This window comes from Lithobates pipiens, unplaced genomic scaffold (assembly GCF_037356315.1).
Source record: "Lithobates pipiens isolate NorthernLeopardFrog02 unplaced genomic scaffold, aLitPip1_a1.2 Scaffold_18, whole genome shotgun sequence".
Lineage (NCBI taxonomy): Eukaryota > Metazoa > Chordata > Amphibia > Anura > Ranidae > Lithobates > Lithobates pipiens.
The window spans coordinates 14,340,499-14,359,684 of record NW_027507758.1 but is presented as its reverse complement, the minus strand read 5'-3'; the positions used below and the strand labels follow the sequence as shown (position 1 = coordinate 14,359,684).

The 19,186-nt window shown below is 46.8% G+C and overlaps 1 protein-coding gene across 1 annotated transcript in view; it reads left to right on the top strand.

Annotated features, from left to right (window-relative positions):
• Positions 1-19,186, top strand: part of ZFAND3 (zinc finger AN1-type containing 3) — a 285,201-nt gene that overhangs the window by 85,441 nt on the left and 180,574 nt on the right. Inside the window, exon 2 of the mRNA XM_077485390.1 lies at positions 14,395-14,435. Coding sequence (XP_077341516.1) covers positions 14,395-14,435 — 41 coding nt within the window. The remainder of the gene's footprint in view (positions 1-14,394; positions 14,436-19,186) is intronic.

Here is a 19,186-nt window from a genome sequence, read left to right as displayed (position 1 = left end):
GACTCAGCAGCTCAGCTGTCCCTTCCACAGCAATTCAGCACATCAGCTCCCTCTTTCCATGCTGACTCAGCAGGTAAGCTCCCCTCCACCCCTCCTAGTAGTAACTCAACAGGTCATGTTTTCAGGCTTTCCATTTTTTGCGCAGGTAATTTGATCAATTTCATTGCCTTAGTAATTACCACAGTCGTTTCATCTGAGGGAAATCCTGAAAACATGGCCTTTTTTTGGGTACTTGCAGACTGGAGTTGAGAAACCTTGGTCTACACTAGCAGTGCCTTCAAGCTGCCTCGTTCAAAGGCTATGCTGCCTCGTGGCAAAGCCATGCTACCAGTTCCTCTTAGCTGCCTACTGAGAAGGCTGCGCTACCAGTACCTCCCAGAAGCCTCCTGAGAAGGCCACGCTACCAGTACTTCCCAGCTGCCTCCTGAGAAGGCCACGCTACCAGTACCTCCCAACTGCCTCCTAAGAAGGCCACGCTACCAGTACCTCCCAGATGCCTCCTGAGAAGGCTGCACTATCCGTACTTCCCAGCTGCCTCCTGAGAAGGCTACACCACCAGTACCTCCCAACTGCCTCCTGAGAAGGCTACACCACCAGTACCTCCCAACTGCCTCCTGAGAAGGCTACAGCACCAGTACCTCCCAACTGCCTCCTGAGAAGGCTACACCACCAGTACCTCCCAACTGCCTCCTGAGAAGGCTACACCACCAGTACCTCCCAACTGCCTCCTGAGAAGGCTACACCACCAGTACCTCCCAACTGCCTCCTGAGAAGGCCACGCTATCAGTACCTCCCAGCTGCCTCCTGGGGTGGCTGCGCTACCTTTACCTCCCAGCTGCCTCCTGATAAGGCCACGCTACCAGTACCTCCCAGCTGCCTCCTGAGAAGGCTACACCACCAGTACCTCCCAACTGCCTCCTGAGAAGGCCACGCTACCAGTACCTCCCAGCTGCCTCCTGGGGTGGCTGCGCTACCAGTACCTCCCAGCTGCCTCCTGAGAAGGCCACGCTACCAGTACCTCCCAGCTGCCTCCTGAGAAGGCTACACCACCAGTACCTCCCAACTGCCTCCTGAGAAGGCCACGCTACCAGTACCTCCCAGCTGCCTCCTGGGGTGGCTGTGCTACCAGTACCTCCCAGCTGCCTCCTGAGAAGGCTACACCACCAGTACCTCCCAGATGCCTCCTGGGAAGGCTATGCTTCCAGTACCTCCCAGTTGCCTCCTGGGATGGCTACGCTACCAGTACCTCCCCAGCTGCCTCCTGAGAAGGCTACGCAGGCAAGGGGTAATCAAAGGGTTAACTATGTTCCTAACAATGTGCAATGTGTGCTGTTTTTTACCTAACTATCAAAAAAGCCAGATGGCTGTTCATAGTACACTGAGTTCTGTGTTTTTGTAAACACAGAATTCTGCGTGTGATTGGCCACAGCCAATCACACACAATTCAAGGGGTTGGAATAATTTTTTCAAGGCACTGTACGTCGCCCGGTACAACTACAAGTAGTTAATGGATTGATTAGGATTTTCTCTGTCTCGTTATTGGCCTGTTCTCTGTTTCCAAGGCGTTCTCGTCATTCCTGTACAGGTCGGTGGAGGAAGTCTTTTTTGACATTGGACTCTTCTTGTGGGATCGATTTTTAGAGACCGTCCGGTAATGTTGGAAGTCGGAGTCCTCCGCAGGAGCGCGGCTTCTTGATAATAATTCCGGGCGAACGTTCGGTCGCTGTCGGAGTGTGCGCTGGTGGAGGAGTTCGGCGATCGTCTCTCGGCTTTCCTCTCTTCCTCTTGTTCTCTCGGCCTTTGATTAAACAGAAGAAAGGCTGTCTGTAGTCGGTCACTGTTTATTTTTTGGGCTGAATTACTTCTTTTATCTATAGCTACAATGTAACAATGTGTGCGTTCTATAGAGATACAACACCACAGACACAGAACCTTTCATCTATTTACTTTACAGAGATGGGGTTCCCAACCCTGTGTATGTATGACCCTGGGGGGTATGTAAACCAAATAATAGGGGTATGGGGGGGGGGAGGGGGTTGTGTATCAGACTGGATTTCTGAATATATTGAAAAGAGAATTGAAATCGCACTCCCTGCGTTATTAAATAAAATGGGAGATACAAAGTAACTTTGTTTATAAACATTGATCAGACAGATGATCGAGAGATACAAAGTAACATTGTTTGTATCTCTCAATCTCCTGTCTGATCAATATTTATAAAGTAACATTGTTTATAAACACTGATCAGACAGGAGATAGAGAGATACAAAGTAACATTGTTTATAAACATTGATCAGACAGATGATCGAGAGATACAAAGTAAATTTTTTTATAAACATTGATCAGACAGGAGATAGAGAGATACAAAGTAACATTGTTTATAAACATTGATCAGACAGGAGATGGAGAGATGCAAAGTAACATTGTTTATAAACATTGAACAGACCAGAGATCGAGAGATACAAAGTAACATTTTTTATAAACATTGATCAGACAGGAGATCGAGAGATACAGAGTAACATTTTTTTATAAACACTGATCAGACAGGAGATAGAGAGATATAAAGTAACATTGTTTATAAACATTGATCAGACAGGAGATAGAGAGATACAAAGTAACATTGTTTATAAACATTGATCAGACAGGAGATAGAGAGATGCAAAGTAACATTGTTTGTAAACATTGATCAGACAGGAGATAGAGAGATGCAAAGTAACATTGTTTATAAACATTGATCAGACAGGAGATAGAAAGATACAAAGTTAAATTTTTTATAAAAATTGATCAGACAGGAGATAGAGAGATACAAAGTAACATTGTTTATAAACATTGATCAGACAGGAGATAGAGCGATACAAAGTAACATTGTTTATAAACATTGATCAGACAGGAGATAGAGAGATACAATGTAACGAGACAAGGAGAGAGGCGCCTCTGGGTGTAGATTTGTGACAATTCAATTAGCAATTCAGAAAATGGCAACTCATATTTAGGAATTGTTTCACAGCCACATAAAAAGAGGTCCCAGCGAGGGGAAGGGGTCATCGGCAGACAATTTATTCCTGTGATCCCTTCTTGTGCTCACTGTACACCACTGTATGGGAAGCCGGCCGCGGTGGAGGAAAATTCAAGGCGAGGCTTGAAGAGCAGATGGTAAGGAAGCGAGGGAGGATGATCTCACCGGTATCTGACGCGTTGCATGAGCGCTGCAGATGACACGGCAGCCCCACTCCTTTGTCAAAGATACAAAGTAACATTGTTTATAAACTTTGATTAGATAGGAGATAAAGAGATGCAAAGTACCATTGTTTATAAACATTGTTCAGACAGGAAATGGAGTGATACAAAGTAAAAATTTTTTATAAACATTGATCAGATGGGAGATAAAGAGATACAAAGTAACATTGTTTATAAACATTGATCGGACAGGATATAGAGAGATACAAAGTAGCATTGTTTATAAACATTGATCAGACAGGAGATAGAGAGAGGTAATTGGTAACATTGTTTACAAATATTCTTCAGACACCAGAGAGCAATACAATGTTACTTTGTATCTCTCTATCTCCCGTCTCATCAATGTTTATAAACAATGTTACTTTGTATATCTCTATTTCTAGTTTGAGCAAAAACACTGTGGCAGGCGGCCTTTATTGACAGAAGCAGCTATATTTCCCGGCTTTCATTTTAGGGGCGGAGAATTGCAACTAGAAGCAAATGGGAAGACAAAAGGACCCGATATGCTACACACGCCCCCCCCCCCCCCCCCCCCCGCCTCCTCCCGCCGCTCTTACCGGGACTCCCGTTCAATCGGGAACACCGATGAACACTCCGGCGCTTCCTGCGGCTAGGGAGGGACTGGAATGAAGCTGTAAGCGGCTTCATTCCAGTCTCCTAATTGTAAACACGGAAGGCGACGTCATGACATCACTTCCCGTTTACTCGGCTGCCCATGGTGCCGGACTTAAAAATATATACACTATTCAGAATCGCCAAAAACGGCGATCTGAATACATTGAAGTGTAAAGGAGGGATTGGAGATCTTTTAGACCCCCCGATCCCTCCATAAAGAGGACCTGTCACCACCTATTACTGCCACAAGGGATGTTTACATTCCTTGTGGCAGCAATAAAAGTGATCAAAAAAATACAATTTATTAATTTTAAAAAAAATAAGAAAAAAAAAAATAATAATTTTTAACGCGCTCCCCGTCGCCGTGAGCTCGCGCAGCAAAGAAAACGCATACGGAAGTCGCGCCCGCATATGTAAACGGTGTTCAAATCACACATGTGAGGTATCGCCGCGATCGTCAGAGCGAGAGCAATAATTCTAGCACTAGACCTCCTCTGTAACTCTAACCTGGTAACCGGGAATTTTTTTTTTTTTTAAAGCGTCGCCTATTGAGATTTTTAGGTACCGTAGTTTGTCGTCATTCCACGAGTGCGTGCAATTATAAAGTGTGACATGTTTGGTATCTATTTACTCGGCGTAACATTATATTTCACATTATGCAAAAAAAATAAAAATGGGCTAATTTTACTATTTTTTTTTTTTTTTTAATCCATGAAAGTGTCTCTTTTCCCAAAAAGTTGCGATTAAAACACCGCTGCACAAATACCGTGTGACATAAAATATTGCAACAATCGCCATTTTATTCTCTAGGGTCTCTGCTAAAAATATTGCACCTGCAGCAAGTTCTAGAGACTGCCTGGAGACATCACAAGATGCTCCGAGGTGCCCGGAGTCACGGGGCATGCAGGGTGCACTGGAGTCACTAGAAGGCACAGTATGCTCTGGGGTGCACTGGAGTGCACAGGAGTGCGCTAGAAATTGCTAAATTACCTCCAATGTTCTGGGGTGCGCTGGACTCCCTATGATGCACATGGGTGCATTGGGGTCACTACGGGACACAGGATTCTATGGGATCCACTGGTGATACAGGGTGCACTGGAGCCACGAAGTGATACAGGATGCTCTGAGGGAGTGCCGGAGTCACAGGGTTCATTAGGGCCATTAGGTGGCAAAGTATGCTTTGGGGTACACTGGGGTCACTAGGTGACACAGGATGCTCTCGCATGCACTGTGGTTAGTAGATGATTCAGGATGTTTTGGGAGCGCAGGAGTTAATAGGTCACTAGGTGACATAGGATGCTCTGGGGTACACTGGAGTCATGGGGTGTATTTGGGGTCACTAGGTGATGCAGGATGTTTTGGGGGTGCACTGGGGTCACTAGGTTATACAGAATGTTTTGGGGGTGCACTGGGGTCAATAGGTCAGTAGGGGACCTAGGATGCTCTGGAGTACACTGGAGTCATGGGGTGCATTGTGGTCTCCAGGTGATGCAGGAACTTTTGGAGTGCACTGTTTCATGGGGTGCATTGGCGAGAGGTAACACAGGATGCTCTGGGGTACACTAGGGTAGGGTCACTTGGTGATACAGGATGTCTTTGTTGCACTGGGGTCAATAGGTCACTAGGTGACATAGGATGCTCTGGGGTACTCTGGAGTCATGGGGTATATTGGGATCACTAGGTGATGCAGGATCTTTTGGAGTGCACGGAGTCATGGGGTGCATTGGAGACATTAGGTGACACTGGGATCACTAGGTGATACAGGATGTTTTGGGGGTGCACTGGGTCATGGGGTGTATTGGAGAGCGGTGACACAGGATGCTCTGGGGTGCACTGGGGTCACTAGGTGACACAGGATGCTCTGGGGTGCACTGGGGTCACTAGGTGACACAGGATGCTCTGGGGTGCACTGGGGTCACTAGGTGACACAGGATGCTCTGGGGTGCACTGGGGTCACTAGGTGACACAGGATGCTCTAGCATGCACTGTGGTTAGTAGATGATTCAGGATGTTTTGGGAGCGCAGGAGTCAATAGGTCACTAGGTGACATAGGGTGCTCTGGGGTACACTGGAGTCATGGGATGCATTGGGGTCGCTAGGTAATGCAGGATGTTTTGGGGGTGCACTGTGGTCACTTGGTGATACAGGATGTCTTCGGTGCACTGGGGTCAATAGGTGACATAGGATGCTCTGGGGTACACTGGAGTCATGGGGTGCATTGGGGTCACTAGATGATACAGGATCTTTTTGAGTGCACTGGAATCATTGGGTGCATTAGCGACATTAGGTGACACATGATGCTCTGGTGTAACTAGGTGATACAGGATGTTTTGGGGGTGCACCGGGTCATGGGGTGGGTTGGAGAGAGGTGACACAGGATCTTTTTGAATGCACAGGAATCATGGGGTGCATTGGAGACATTAGGTGGCACATGATGCTCTGGGGTGCACTGGAATCACCGCATGTTCTGGGATCACTAGGTGATGCAGGAAGTTTTGGGGTGCACTTGGGTTGCTAGGTGAAACGGGATGCCCTGTGGTCACTAGGTGATACAGGGTGCCTTTGGTGCTCTGGAGTAAATAGGTAACTAGGTGACATAGGATGCTCTGGGGTTCACTAGGATCTTTTGGGGTACATTGAGGTCATTGGGTGACACAGTAGGCTCTGGGGTGCACTGGGGTCAGTAGGTGGTACAGGAGGTTTGGGGGTGCACCAGAGACACAGGGTCACTGAGTAGCACGGGATGCATCAGGGTCACAGAATGCACAGAGGATCACCGGGGTCACTAGGTAACAAAGGATTCTTTGGGGGTGCACAGGAGTCAAAAGGAAATGCCCTTTTTGCTGTCATTGGGAAAATGTTTATTTGGGGGCCCCTATTCCTCACTTTAGAGGGATTTCCTCTCCTTTTCTTTAGGACAGAAATTGATGCATCCCCCCTCCACTTCCTACCTTGTACAAAGCTTAAATAAAATTGCCTTTTCACTGACCGTCTTATGGGCCCAAAACAAGCTAGGGAAATGTATTAGCAGCGGTGGCTGATGATTGGCCACCCTGGCCAGAGCTATTGGTAATAGAGGTGGTGGCCTCATGTGCCACTTTCCACTCTGGGGCAATAATACAAATACAGACATTGGGCACCTACAGTGAGGGAAGAAAGTATCTAACCCCCTGCTGATTTTTGTACATCAGTCTTTAATTTTAATGGTCGGTTTATTTTAACAGTGAGACACAGAATAACAACAAGAATCTCCAGAAAAACGCATTTCAAAAAAGTTATAAATTGATTTGCATTTTAAGTGAAATAAGTATTTGACCCCCCTCTAAACATTACTTGGTGGCAAAACCCACAGGGGTCAGACATTTCTTGTGGTTGGCCACCAGGTTTGCACACATCTCGGGAGGGATTTTGCCCCAGTCCGCTTTGCAGATCCTCGCCAAGTCATTAAGGTTTCCAGGATGACGTTTGGTGACTCGAACCTTCAGATCCCTCCACATATTTTCTATGGGATTAAGGTCTGGAGACTGGACCACTCTGGGAACTTAATGTGCTTCTTCTTTTTTTTTTTTTCTAATTCTTTTTTATTAAAATTTTTTAAATACAGATTAACAATAATTTTCACAGTTCACAAGAATCTTCATTTCATACATAAGAAATACAAAGGCGAAACTGTACACAACCCACAAGTTGCCACAGGCTCGCCTTACAGTTTTTCCCCAACCCCCCACCCAGCCCACCCCCCCTCTTCGAACACACACTGCTAGTACCAGCTGCCCCAATCATGGTTGGCTGGTTGGAGGGTGAAGGACGCCGGTCGATGCAGAGAATAAAAAAAAAAAGAAAAAAAAAAGGAACAAGAGGTGGACAAGAGGCCCCCCCCCCGAGGGCACCCCCTTGAGGAGGTCCATCGGGGGGGACAAGAAAGGCCCCCCACCCTAAGCCAGCCAGGTAGGTACTAGGACCACCCCTCAGCAGCCTCGCCCAGGGGGTAGCCCATGTCGATCAGCCAAGGTTTCCATAGTGCCCCGAATTTTTTTAAATTGTTTTGTTTTATAAACATTGCTCTTTCACACCAAATTGTGAAGTTGATTGCATTAACCCATTGTTCAAGTACAGGGGGATTTTTGGCTTGCCAATTTATTGCTATCAGCCGTCTAGCCTGGTACAAGCACCTTAATACGGACATCTTAGGCCACTCTAGGACTATAATGTGCTTCTTCTTAAGACACTCCTTTGTTGCCCTGGCCGTGTGTTTTGGGTCATTGTCACGCTGGAATACCCATCCACCACCCATTTTTAATGCCCTGGCTGAGGGAAGGAGGTTCTTACCCAAGATCTGATGGTACATGGGCCCCGTCCATCCTCCCTTTGATGCAGTGAAGTGGTCCTCTCAATTTAGCAGAAAATCACCCCCAAAGCATAATGTTTCCACCTCCATGTATGACGGTGGGGGATGGGGTTCTTGGGATCATAGGCAGCATTCCTCCTCCTCCTCCAAACACGGCAAGTTGAGTTGATGCCAAAGAGCTGGACTTTGGTCTCCTCTGACCACAACACTTGCACCTTCTTCTCCTCCGAATCATTCAGATGTTCATTAGCAAACTTCAGATGGGCTGTACATGTGATTTCTTCAGCAGGGGGACCTTGCGGGGGTTGCAGGATTTCAGTCCTTCATGGTGTAGTGTCACCGATTGTTTTCTTGGTGACTATGGTCCCAGCTGAGATCATTGACAAGATCCTCCCGTGTAGTTCTGGGCGGATTCCTCACCGTTCTCATGATCATTGAACCTCCACGAGGTGAGATCTTCCATGGAGCCCCAGACCGAGGGAGACTAAGCCCCTGTACACACGGTCGGAGATTTCCACAACCAAATCCGTCGGATTTTGCCCGTCAGATTTTGTCCGTCGGATCTCGTCCGAAACTGTTGCATACACACGGTCGGACAAAGTTGGCGAAAAATCCGATCTTTCAGAACGTGATGACGTAATTTCGTTACCATGGGACTACATTCAGGCTAGTAGCCAATAGCTTTGATGTAGGAATTTGATCTGAGCATGTGTGGCACTTGGTCCGATCAAAATTCTCTACACATGATCGGAGTATGTCCGATCGAACCAGTTGGTCGGGAAATATTTCCAACATGTTGGAAAATTGGGTCCGACGGATATTCCGACGGAATCAGTCCGATGCAGACCACACACAGTCGGATTATCCGACGACACGTGTGTACAAGGGCTGACAGGTATTTTGTGTTTCTCATTCCCATTTGCGAATAATCCGCACCAACTGTTGTCACCCTCTCTCCAAGCTGCTTGGTGATGGTCTTTTTGGCCCTTTCCAGCCTTGTGTAGGTCTCCAATCTTGTCCCCGACATCCTTGGACAGCTCTTTGGCCATGGTGGAGAGATTGGAATCTGATTGATTGATTGCTTTTGTGAACAGGTGTCTTTTATACAGGTAACAAGCTGAGATTAGGAGCACTCCCTTATAAGAGAGTGCTCCTAATCTCAGCTTGTTACCTGTATAGAAGAAACCTGGGAGCCAGAAATCTTGCTGATTGAAAGGGGATCAAATACTTATTTCACTCATTAAAGCGGGAGTCCGCCGGGACTCCGCGTTTTTTTTTATTTTTTAAAGCCAGCAGCTACAAATACTGCAGCTGCTGACTTTTAAAATAATGACACTTACCTGTCCAGTGCGCCCGCGATGTCGGCACCCGAAGCCGATCTCTAGATCGTCTCTCAGGTGCTGCCGCCGCCATCTTGGGTATGGGAATCAGGAAGTGGACCCTTTCGGCTTCATTTCCCGGTTCCCTACTGCGCATGCGCGAGTCGCGCTGCACAATAAGGACGGTCCCCGCTGCCTCAGGGATGTGTGTGTTTCCCTGCAGGCAGCGGGGCACTTGCGGAAAGGGGCGGGCACTTGCGGAAAGGGGCGTAATCTACGCCCTTTTCCGCAGAGAGCTATCCCGGAAGTGGGTGCAGATACCTGTACTGTACAGGTATCTGCACCCCCCTCCCCCCTGAAAGGTGCCAATTGTGGCGCCGGAGGGGGGGAGGGTTCCGATGAGCGGAAGGTCCACTTTAGGGTGGACCTCCGCTTTAAAATGCAAATCAATTTATAACTTTTTTGATATGCGTTTTTCTGGATATTTTTGTTGTTATTCTGTCTCTCGCTCTTAAAATAAACCGACCGTTAAAATTATAGACCGATCATTTCTTTGTGGGCGGGCCAAACGTACAAAATCGTCAGGGGATCAAATACTTTTTTTTCCCCCCTCACCGTAAAGATTTTTAATGAATATGCATCTGGACTTCCAATCATGTGACCAAGTCGTTAATTGTATTAGAACAAATTTTGCAACAAAGAAATTGCGTCGCTGTTTTGCTTCATGCCGCGCAGCTTGTGTCATGACGAGTCCGCCTGTGCCCGACACACACACTCCAAATATTTATGCAAACGCTTTTTGTATCTTGCAGTTTGGTGCCAGGATTGGAGCGCCAACATAAAAAGCCCATTTGGCACAGCGTGGAACTTGTTCTTTCTCCGATCTGACAAATGCGCTCGTGTTTTACGTTACAGTTTTTTTTTTTTTTTTTTTTTAAATGCTGTTATTAAACCTCCTTACAATGGCCGTCCGGTGCTTCAGCCGCTTGTGTAATAAGTGGAAGTCATTCACGAGCGACAGGGAGTGCGAGGCCGATCGCCTATTAACCGTCTTCCTGCACCAAATCCCCGACGTCTGCCTTGTTTGAGAACGGGAGGGGGGTTTTATTTAACGCAGTGGTTTTTATGTATTTTTTTTTTTTAAACTTTAATTCTATGTTTATTCAAAATGGCAAAAAAAAAAAAAAAAAGGAGCTCAGCTACTTATATAACATTGATAACGTCCTTAAAGGAACTCTACCTCTCCGGCAAAGCCTGCCATGCAAGAAATAGTAAATGTTATGGTGTGTGTAAACATAAAAAAATAAGCTTACTCCAATCCATTCCAAACTGAAATTTTAAGTGACAGTAAAACTCTGGTTAAAAAAAAAAAAAAAAAAATACAAAATCATATTGCAGTATTTTTCCCTAATCCAAAAATGTCCCTACTGTCTCTCTCAGCCGACTCCACATCTCCAAATTCCTTTTTTTTTTGTTCTGATCCGATTTCCAATTAGAGGGTGGCTACATTCTTTCCCGTGGCCCCCAGTGTATGTAGAAATGTAGCCACCTTTCATTGCTTGTTCCTTCTGTGAGCAGTGGGCTATGGGCTCTGGCCTGTGGGCTCTGGCTTGTAGCTTGCGGACTATGAGCTGTGACCTTTAGACTATGGGCTGGGGGCTGTGGCCTGCAAGGTATGGGCCGATTAAAGGGTGGCTACATTCCTTCTTCATGATCAGTGTATATAAGAATGTAGCAACCGTCTCTTGATTGCTCCTTCTGTGGGTGAAGAACTATGGCCTATGGGCTATAGACTGTGGCTTGTGGGCTATGGGCCGATTTAAAGGGTGGCTACATTTCTTCTCTATGGTCCTCAGTGTATGTAGAAATGTAGCCGCTTTCTCTTGCTTACTCCTTCTGTGGGCTGCAGGCTGTGGGCTATAGGCTATGGGCTGATTAGAGGGTGGATACATTCCTTCCCCATGGTCAGTGTAAGGAAGAATGTAGAAACCTTCTCTTGTTCGTTCCTTCTATGGGCTATGGGATATTGGCTATGGGGTATGACCACCAGGCGTTGGGCTGTGGCATGTGGGCAATGGGCCGATTAAAGGGTGGCTGCATTCCTTCTCCATGATCCCCCAGTGTATGTAATAATGTAGCCACCTTCCCTTGCTTGCTGCTTCTGTGGACTATGGCCTGTGAGGTATGGGTTATGGCCTGTGGGGTATGGGTTATGGCCTGTGGGGTATGGGTTATGGCCTGTGGGGTATGGGTTGTGACCTGTGGGGTATGGGTTGTGGCCTGTGGGGTATGGGCTGTGGCCTGTGGGGTATGGGTTGTGGCCTGTGGGGTATGGGTTGTGGCCTGTGGGGTATGGGCTGTGGCCTGTGGGGTATGGGCTGTGGCCTGTGGGGTATGGGTTGTGGCCTGTGGGGTATGGGCTGTGGCCTGTGGGGTATGGACTGTGGCCTGTGGGGTATGGGCTGTGGCCTGTGGGGTATGGGCTGTGGCCTGTGGGGTATGGGCTGTGGCCTGTGGGGTATGGGTTGTGGCCTGTGGGGTATGGGCTATGGTCTATGACCTGTGGGCTATGGACTATGGGATGTGTAGTGTGCATAGAGCTGTGCACTGCTCATTGTAAACAAACAGACGTGAGGGGAAAAGAAGACATTTGGAAACTCACAGAAGATGCTTTAAGGAGTCTGAAAAAAACGTAAAAAAATGATTTCATGAAAACTGGATTACAGGGCCATTAAGTAGTGGATGTATATGGATTGTTTTTAGAGAAAAGGATATAGTTTGTGTCACTTTATGCTGCCTAATCCATGTTTGGTTATATTTTGTGCCAGCCAATCAAGTCTAAGTATCTGGTAATCCTGCCAGGGTTCTTATGCTCTTCTCCTTCCTCTTCCATCCCGCCAAAGTAAACCATGGGTTCAGGCACATAGTAGCATTGGCAGACATTCGCCGTACCTCCAGTCATAGTAACAACAAAGACGACGTACAAAAACAGAGCTTTCCTGCCGACATCTAGTCGGTGGGTGACATCACAGAATGACTCGCCCATCTGCCCAGCCCCTGAAGAACCTAGTCATCTGCCCAGCCCCTGAAGAACCTAGTCATCTGCCCAGCCCCTGAAGAACCTAGTCATCTGCCCAGCCCCTGAAGAACCTAGTCATCTGCCCAGCCCCTGAAGAACCTAGTCATCTGCCCAGCCCCTGAAGAACCTAGTTGACAAGGGTACACCTGGTAGGAGTTTCACTGTTTAATAGAGACCTCAGATCTCGTATTTACACTAAAATGCAATAACAAAAAAAGTTGTAAAGTAAAAAAAAACAAAAACAAAATGGCCCTTTAAGAGCTTTGGAAGGAAGTGACGTTTTGACCTTGCTTCCGCCCTGCAATGGCACAGAGACGGGTTGGGGCTATCTTCCCCTCACTCGTCTCCATGTCAGGCTAGGGAAAGGATCCCGTTGCCTCTGCCACTACTGATGGCTCCGGTAAGTGGCGGAGGGCACCAAAACACAGCGGGGGGGACCCCTTCCTCCCACCGCCGATAAAAGTGATCTTGTGGCGAATCTGCCACAGAGACCACTTTTATCTTGAATCGGACCACCCGCTGAAGAAGAGGATACTGGGGTTATGGTTAGGGCTGGGGAAAAAATTGATTTGAATCTTGAATCGAGTTGAGAGGTCAAATCGATTCAAATTTTCAGCAAAACTTTTTTTTTTTTTTCAACAAGGACCGGCACTGACACTGCACCAGTCCTGAGGAGCTGTGGGCAGGAGTTTTTAGATGAGGTTGCGGCTTCGGCCTAGTCCGCGAGGCTGGATGCCGTGGACTAGGCCGAAGCCGCGGCCTCGCCTAAAAACTCCTGCCCGCAGCTCCTCAGGGCCGGCATGGTGTCCGTCAAAAAAAAAAATTCGATTTGAATCGTGAATCAAGTTTTTTTTGGGAGAAAATCGCCCAGCTCTAGTTATGGTAGCTAGCGGCTGACATATCGATATTCCTCTTCAAAGTACGTATAACGACGGTGGGCGGACTGGTAGTGGTTAAGGCTAACTGATTCTATCTAGTGATCTGTATTTTGCTGATGTGCAAGATAAAGGGGAGCTAAAGCTTTTTTTTTTGCTGAAACGTGTGCCTAAAACAGAGAGTAAAAGACTAGTCACCAATATCACCTGTGGCCTCTCTGCTGTTGATCTTTCTCCCGTTACTGACTTATGCCTTGTTTTGAATTGTGAAGGCGACCACCTTGGTAGAAAAGTGGGACTTGGCTTCCTCATGTCAGATCTGCCCCCCCCTTCCGATGACTTGTGGCATTACGATGAAGGAAGCACATATCCACAGAATGACAGGAGCAGGGAGATTCTTGCACTGCAGGCCCTCAGGTACAGCATCCCCTCCAGCAAGGAAAACTGTGAGCAGCACAATGACGTCACAAAATCTCACTTCAAATCTAGTGAGAATATCGGTTAAATTGCGGCCGCACTTGCGATATTATCTGACTGCGTGTATACAGCTTTGAGGCTACAGTGCCTAGGCGGGGAAAAAGCGCACTGCTATTTTTCAGGAGGAATTTTCAGGATACTGCTCGGGCACAATTAACATTTCTAGATGCGCCCTATAACATAACAAGTCTTTACTTTTCATGACCACTTTAATACAACTTGACCTTAACCACCGAAATTGTCTCCCAGCTTTAAAGGTCCAAAATTGCTGAAAGAAATGTTTTCTGGTAACTGTACGGAATTAATACCTGTAATGATAGTATTCAGTATATGAGTTCCTCTATTTATTTCATACCTTTTATTTATACTTTAAAAATGACAGTAATTGTGACTTACTATTGTGACTTACTATTGTGACTTACTATTGTTTCTTTTCTCTCTCAGGTCCAGCAAGACGATGAATCTCTGTTCTAAGTGTTTTGCGGGTGAGTACCTGTCTATAGTTCCCTACCTGCTCTTTCTCTGCATTCCCAGAGCATTCTGGGACATTTACTGACTTACCTATAAAACAAAAATGTGGAAAAATATGTGTGGCGCTCAGACATGTAAATGGTAACATGAAATATAATCGAAAATTAACTACTTAAGGACCGCCTCCTGTACATATACGTCGGTACTTTGAAGAGGGATATCTCGGTAACGGCAGCAGCTGCTGCCACAACCGAGATATCCCTCTTTACAGGAGGCGGTCCTGTGTGCGATAACGGTGGTCTCTGCGGCGGGTTCGCTGCGAGATCACCGTGGGAGAGGTGCCACCCCCCTCCCACCGCTCTCCCGCGCCCTCCGCCGCTTACCAGAGCCGTTGGTAGCGGCGGAGGCGATCGGGTCCTTTCCACTGCTGGGTATGGAGAAGAGTGAGGCTAAGATGGCCCCCCCACTCGACTCTATACCATAGGAGGGCGGAAGCGACATCAAAACATCACTTCCGCCCATACCTCTTAGCCCTTGTACACACGGTCGGAGATTCCGACAACCAAATCCGTCGGATTTTGTCCGAAACTGTTGCATACACGCGGTCGGACGAAGTTATCAGACAATCTGATCGTTCAGAACGTGATGACGTTATTTCGTTAGGACGGGACTACGTTCAGGCTAGTAGCCAATAGCTTTGGTCTAGGAATTTGATCTGAGCATGCGTGGCACTTTGTCCGATCGGAATTCTCTACACATGATCAGACAAAGTCCGATCAGATCATGTTGTCGGAAAATTTTATAGCCCAGCTCTAAAACGTTGTTGGTCGGATATTCCACACACAGTCGGATTATCCGACAACACGGTCCGATCGGACATTTTCCGCCGGAATGTCTGACTGTGTGTACAAGGACTTAAAGGGCCATTTTTTTTTTTATTGCATTTTAGTCTAAATATGAGATCTGAAGTATTTTTGGACCCCCAGATCTCATAGTTAAGAGGACCTGTCATGCTTTTTTCCATTACAAGAGATGTTCACATTCCTTGTAATAGGAATAAAAAGTAAAAATAAAAAGTAAAATAAATAATAATAAAAAAAAATGTTTTAAACGCACCCCGTCCCACCGATCTTGCGTTTAGAAGCAATTGCATACGTGAGCAGTGCCCCCATATGAAAACGGTGTTCAAACCACACATGTGAGGTATTGCCGTGATCGGTAGAGCGAGAGCAATAATTCTAGCCCTGGACCTCCTCTGTAACTTAAAACACGCAACCTGTAGAATTTTTTTAAACGTCGCCTATGGAGATTTTTAAGGGTAAAAGTTTGTCACCATTTCACGAGCGGGCGCAGTTTTGAAGCGTGACATGTTGGGTATCAATTTACTCGGTGTAACATTATCTTTCACAACATAAAAACAAAAATTGGTCTAATTTTACTGTTGTCTTTTATTTTTTTTTCAAAAAAGTGAATTTTTTCCAAAAACCGCTGCGCAAATACGGTGTGAAAAAAAGTATTGCAATGACCGCCATTTTATTCTCTAGGGTGTTATAAAAAAAAAAAAAAACGATATAACTACTAATTATAATGTTTGGGGTTTCTAAGTAATTTTCTTGCAAAAAAAAAAAAACTGTTTTAACTATGTGAACGCCAAAATCTTAAAACGAGGCTCGATCCTTCAGTGGTTAAAGGGGTTGTAAACCCTCGTGATTTTTCATCTTTATGCATCCTATGCATTAAGGTGAAAAAACATGTCACTGACCGGCCCCCCAGCCAAACAAAGAGCGCCAATTTTGAAAGAAAACTATTTTTTTCTTTTTTTTTTCTTCATCAGTTTAGCCAATATGTATTCTTCTACACATTTTTGGTAAAAAAAAAATAAAAAATATCACAATAACCGTATATTGATTGGTTTGCGCAAAAGTTGTTATAGTGTCTATAAAATAGGGGATAGATTTATGGCATTTTTATTATTATTTTTTTTTTATTAGTAATGGCGGTGAGCAGCGTTTTTTTAGCGGGATTGCAACATTGCAGCGGACAGATCGGACACTTTTTTGGGACCTGTGATACTTATACAGCGATCGGTGCCTTAAAAATGCACTGATTACTGTATAAATGACACTGGCAGGGATGGGATTAACACTAGGGGGCGATCAACGGGTTAAATGTGTTCTCTAGGGAGGTGTTTCTAACTGGGGGGGGATGTCTGGAATGTTCGACCAGCATACTGGAGCTTGCATGGCCATTCAAACGAATAAACCTCTGATGTACACGTAATGGACCCCTGACATATACTGCATTGCTGTGCAGAGAACACTGAGCCAGTCACTTCAGTCTCTGCACCAGTGGAACTTGCACTCTAATGTTCTCTTGTTTTTACAGTGAAACTAATTTGGGTAGAATGTGTTTTGAATGATGGGAGGACATCAGAGTCCTTGGAGGTGTTCTGCGTGCACACAGGGTATATATGCCAGTCACACGCAGCGCCCTTGCAGAGAATCTTACACAGTTTTCCAAGACTTAATAATGAGCCAACACTTCCTACAGTGATTTCCAGATCCAGCTTGGTTCTTTAATAACTGTAATTTAGAACAGCATTAGCAGAAAAAGTCACCTACAATTTTAATCTGCTGAAACAATGTGTGACTAGAATCGGCAATAACTCAGAGAAGATATACTATATGGCCAAATGTTGACCCCCCCAAAATGGAGTTCAGGTGTCTCCAGTGAAGGGTATTGTTAATGCTACATAATACAAAGACTTTGTAGACAATTGTGCTCTTCCAGCCTTGTGCTAACAGTTTGGTGAAGACCCTTTTCTGTTCTACCATGACTGTGCCCCATGTGTACAAAGCCAGCTCCATAAAGACATGAGCTGACCAGTTTAGACTAGCTCCAAAAAGACATGGTCTTACCGGTGTAGAATAGCTCCATAAAGACATGGGCTGACCGGTGTGGACCAGCTCCATAAAGAGGCTGACCAGTGTGGACCAGCTGCATAAAGACACGGGCTGACCAGTGTGCATCAGATCCATAAAGACATGGGCCGACCAGTGTGGACCAGCTCCATAAAGAGGCTGACCAGTGTGGACCAGCTGCATAAAGACACGGGCTGACCAGTGTCCATCAGATCCATAAAGACATGGGCCGACCAGTGTGGACCAGCTCCATAAAGACATGGGCCGACCAGTGTAGGCCAGCTCCATAAAGACATGGGCCGACCAGTGTGGACCAGCTCCATAAAGACATGGGCTGACCAGTGTGGACCAGCTCCATAAAGACATGGGCCGACCAGTGTGGACCAGCTCCATAAAGACATGGGCTGACCAGTGTGGACCAGCTCCATAAAGACGTGGGCCGACCAGTGTGGGCCAGCTCCATAAAGACATGGGCCGACCAGTGTGGACCAGCTCCATAAAGACATGGGCTGACCAGTGTGGACCAGCTCCATAAAGACGTGGGCCGACCAGTGTGGGCCAGCTCCATAAAGACATGGGCCGACCAGTGTGGACCAGCTCCATAAAGACATGGGCCGACCAGTGTGGACCAGCTCCATAAAGACATGGGCTGACCAGTGTGGACCAGCTCCATAAAGACATGGGCCGACCAGTGTGGACCAGCTCCATAAAGACATGGGCCGACCAGTGTGGACCAGCTCCATAAAGACATGGGCTGACCAGTGTGGACCAGCTCCATAAAGACATGGGCCGACCAGTGTGGACCAGCTCCATAAAGACATGGGCTGACCAGTGTGGACCAGCTCCATAAAGACGTGGGCCGACCAGTGTGGGCCAGCTCCATAAAGACATGGGCCGACTAGTGTGGACCAGCTCCATAAAGACATGGGCTGACCAGTGTGGACCAGCTCCATAAAGACGTGGGCCGACCAGTGTGGGCCAGCTCCATAAAGACATGGGCCGACCAGTGTGGACCAGCTCCATAAAGACATGGGCCGACCAGTGTGGACCAGCTCCATAAAGACATGGGCTGACCAGTGTGGACCAGCTCCATAAAGACATGGGCCGACCAGTGTGGACCAGCTCCATAAAGACATGGGCCGACCAGTGTGGACCAGCTCCATAAAGACATGGGCTGACCAGTGTGGACCAGCTCCATAAAGACATGGGCCGACCAGTGTGGACCAGCTCCATAAAGACATGGGCTGACCAGTGTGGACCAGCTCCATAAAGACGTGGGCCGACCAGTGTGGGCCAGCTCCATAAAGAAATGGGCCGACCAGTGTGGACCAGCTCCATAAAGACATGGGCTGACCAGTGTGGACCAGCTCCATAAAGACATGGGCTGACCAGTGTGGACCAGCTCCATAAAGACATGGGCTGACCAGTGTGGACCAGCTCCATAAAGACATGGGTTGGCCAGAGCGGACCCCTTGGACACCCGCAAAAATCTTGTGGAAAGCCTTCCCAGAAGAGTGGAGCATGTCCTAACTACAAAGAAGGGAAGGGTTAGGGACCAACTTCATATTATTGCCCATGGTTTCTAGTGAGGGAGACTTTCAGAACTACGGCAAAAACATTCTAGACAATCATGCTCTTCCAACCATGTGGTAATAGTTTGGTGAAGACCCTTTTCTGTTCCACTATGACTGACTGTTCCCCTGTGTACAAAGCCAGCTCCATAAAGACATGGTTTTACCAGTTTGGTGTGGAGGAACTTGAGTATCCTGAAGAGAGCCCTGACCTCAACCCTACTGAACACTTCTGGGATGAATTGGAACACCAATTACAAGCCAGGTCTTTTA